This window comes from Lycium barbarum, chromosome 10 (assembly GCF_019175385.1).
Source record: "Lycium barbarum isolate Lr01 chromosome 10, ASM1917538v2, whole genome shotgun sequence".
NCBI classification, from domain to species: Eukaryota; Viridiplantae; Streptophyta; class Magnoliopsida; order Solanales; family Solanaceae; genus Lycium; species Lycium barbarum.
In genome coordinates, this window is record NC_083346.1 from 110,267,021 (window position 1) to 110,268,645 (window position 1,625).

At 32.1% G+C, this 1,625-nt stretch overlaps 1 protein-coding gene across 1 annotated transcript; it reads left to right on the forward strand.

Moving 5' to 3' along the window:
* The first annotated feature begins 375 nt into the window (after nucleotides 1-375).
* LOC132615539 (uncharacterized) lies at nucleotides 376-991 on the forward strand. The gene has a single exon (XM_060330141.1). The coding sequence runs from the start codon at nucleotides 473-475 to the stop codon at nucleotides 671-673; it is 201 nt and encodes a 66-aa protein (XP_060186124.1). The 5' UTR covers nucleotides 376-472; the 3' UTR covers nucleotides 674-991.
* The last annotated feature ends 634 nt before the right edge of the window (nucleotides 992-1,625 follow it).

Consider the following 1,625-nt stretch of genomic DNA (forward strand, 5'->3'; position numbering starts at 1 on the left):
GTTATAAGAGATCTTATGTTATAATTGTATTTTAATTGATCGTAAATATTCCTCTCTCTCACCCCCCACATAATAAAAAAATAAATTAAACAAAAACTATTTTCCTTTTCTGAGTGGAAATAGAAATTTTTAAAAAGTACAAGGGCATTTTTGGTAATCAAACATGATATAGATCTCGTCATAGATACGTTTCACCAAAAATAGCCATCTTACATTCATTACACAACACTACCTTTTAAGTTTTCCTTTTCACATTATTAAACTTAAAAAAAAAAAAACTTCTTTAACATAGACTCGTGACCAACCTGTTAACCAACCATGTCTATTTCACCAATCCATTTTTTTTCTACCTATAAATATAACCCCATGCGTTATGAACATTCCAACTAACCAACACAGAGAAAAAAAAAAAATTAGTATCCAACAGTAAGTTTTGATTTTTCTCTGTGAACCTTTTTGCAAAGAAGCATAGATGGAGCATAACAAAAAGAGCAACAATTTAGAGGATGGGGTTATTGTTCATAGCCAAGTAAGAAAAATAAGGCAAGAAATGGAGAAAATCAAGTACCCGGAGATAACCGGAAAACAATCAGAGATGACCGGAAGTCGACAGCATCAACGATCAAGATCACCCTTGGGATTAGCTCAAAGGTCTATTTCTGTTGGAAGCTAGGGGATATTCTTTTGAGTTTTAGTATCGAGGGTTGTGATGAGACGGTTAGGATCCATCCACCTTTAATCAGATGTCGAGACGACTTCTTTTTACTACCTTTTAGCGGGGGCTATGGTTTACCAAAAAAAGCAAAAAAACAAAAAATCTTCATGTTTTTTGGTTTTGTTCTCTTTTTTTTTTTTTTCCTTTATAGTTTTGTACATATAGATATGCAGGATGTGATAAGAAATTGTTCTGTTTGTGTTTTTGGTAATTTTGTACCCTGGCTCTGTGTTTTATATGTCTTCAGATTTTGCAGAAATAGATTATGTTTCCTTATTCAAAGTCTCCAATCAGTACTTTCTTTTGGGTTTTTTTTTTTTTTTTTGGGCCAAAAAAATGTTAACTATGGTGGTTTTGGCGCTCTTACGATAGGAGGTTTTATTCTTTGAATTCGAGACGTTTCATTAAGAATAAAGAATTAAAACATTATTACGTGTCTCACACACATACACTAATTGTGTGATGTACCTTTTTGTCTCATTGACAGGTCAATTCAGATCTTACATTTTTGGATCCGTAAATTTCAAGTAAACTTGTTTGTGAGACTAAACGTCTCACACAACCAATGTCAATTGTGTGAAACATAATAAAAATTTTGGTAAAGAACTTTTACCATTCCGTCACAGCGTGATCTTTCCATCCTTCTTTTGCTAATTTTTTCATCTTTGTGTTTTTTTATTGGGGGGTTGTCTTCTTTTTAATTTTTTTATTTAGTTTTCATATACAGATGTAAGATTTGATGAGAAGTTCTCCTGTTTGTATTTGGTAATTCTGTCCCCTACGTCTTTGCCTCTCTGTTTCATATCTTCAAATTTTGCAGAAATAGACCCTATTTCGTAATTCAAAGTCTCCTATAATTACTCTTTTCTTTATCTTTTTCTATACATATTTCATCAGAGGTTGTTTCGTA

What these genes read in the sequence shown, in the direction of transcription:
- LOC132615539 (XM_060330141.1), top strand. Translation starts at nt 473, where the DNA reads ATGGAGCATAACAAAAAGAGCAACAATTTAGAGGATGGGGTTATTGTT.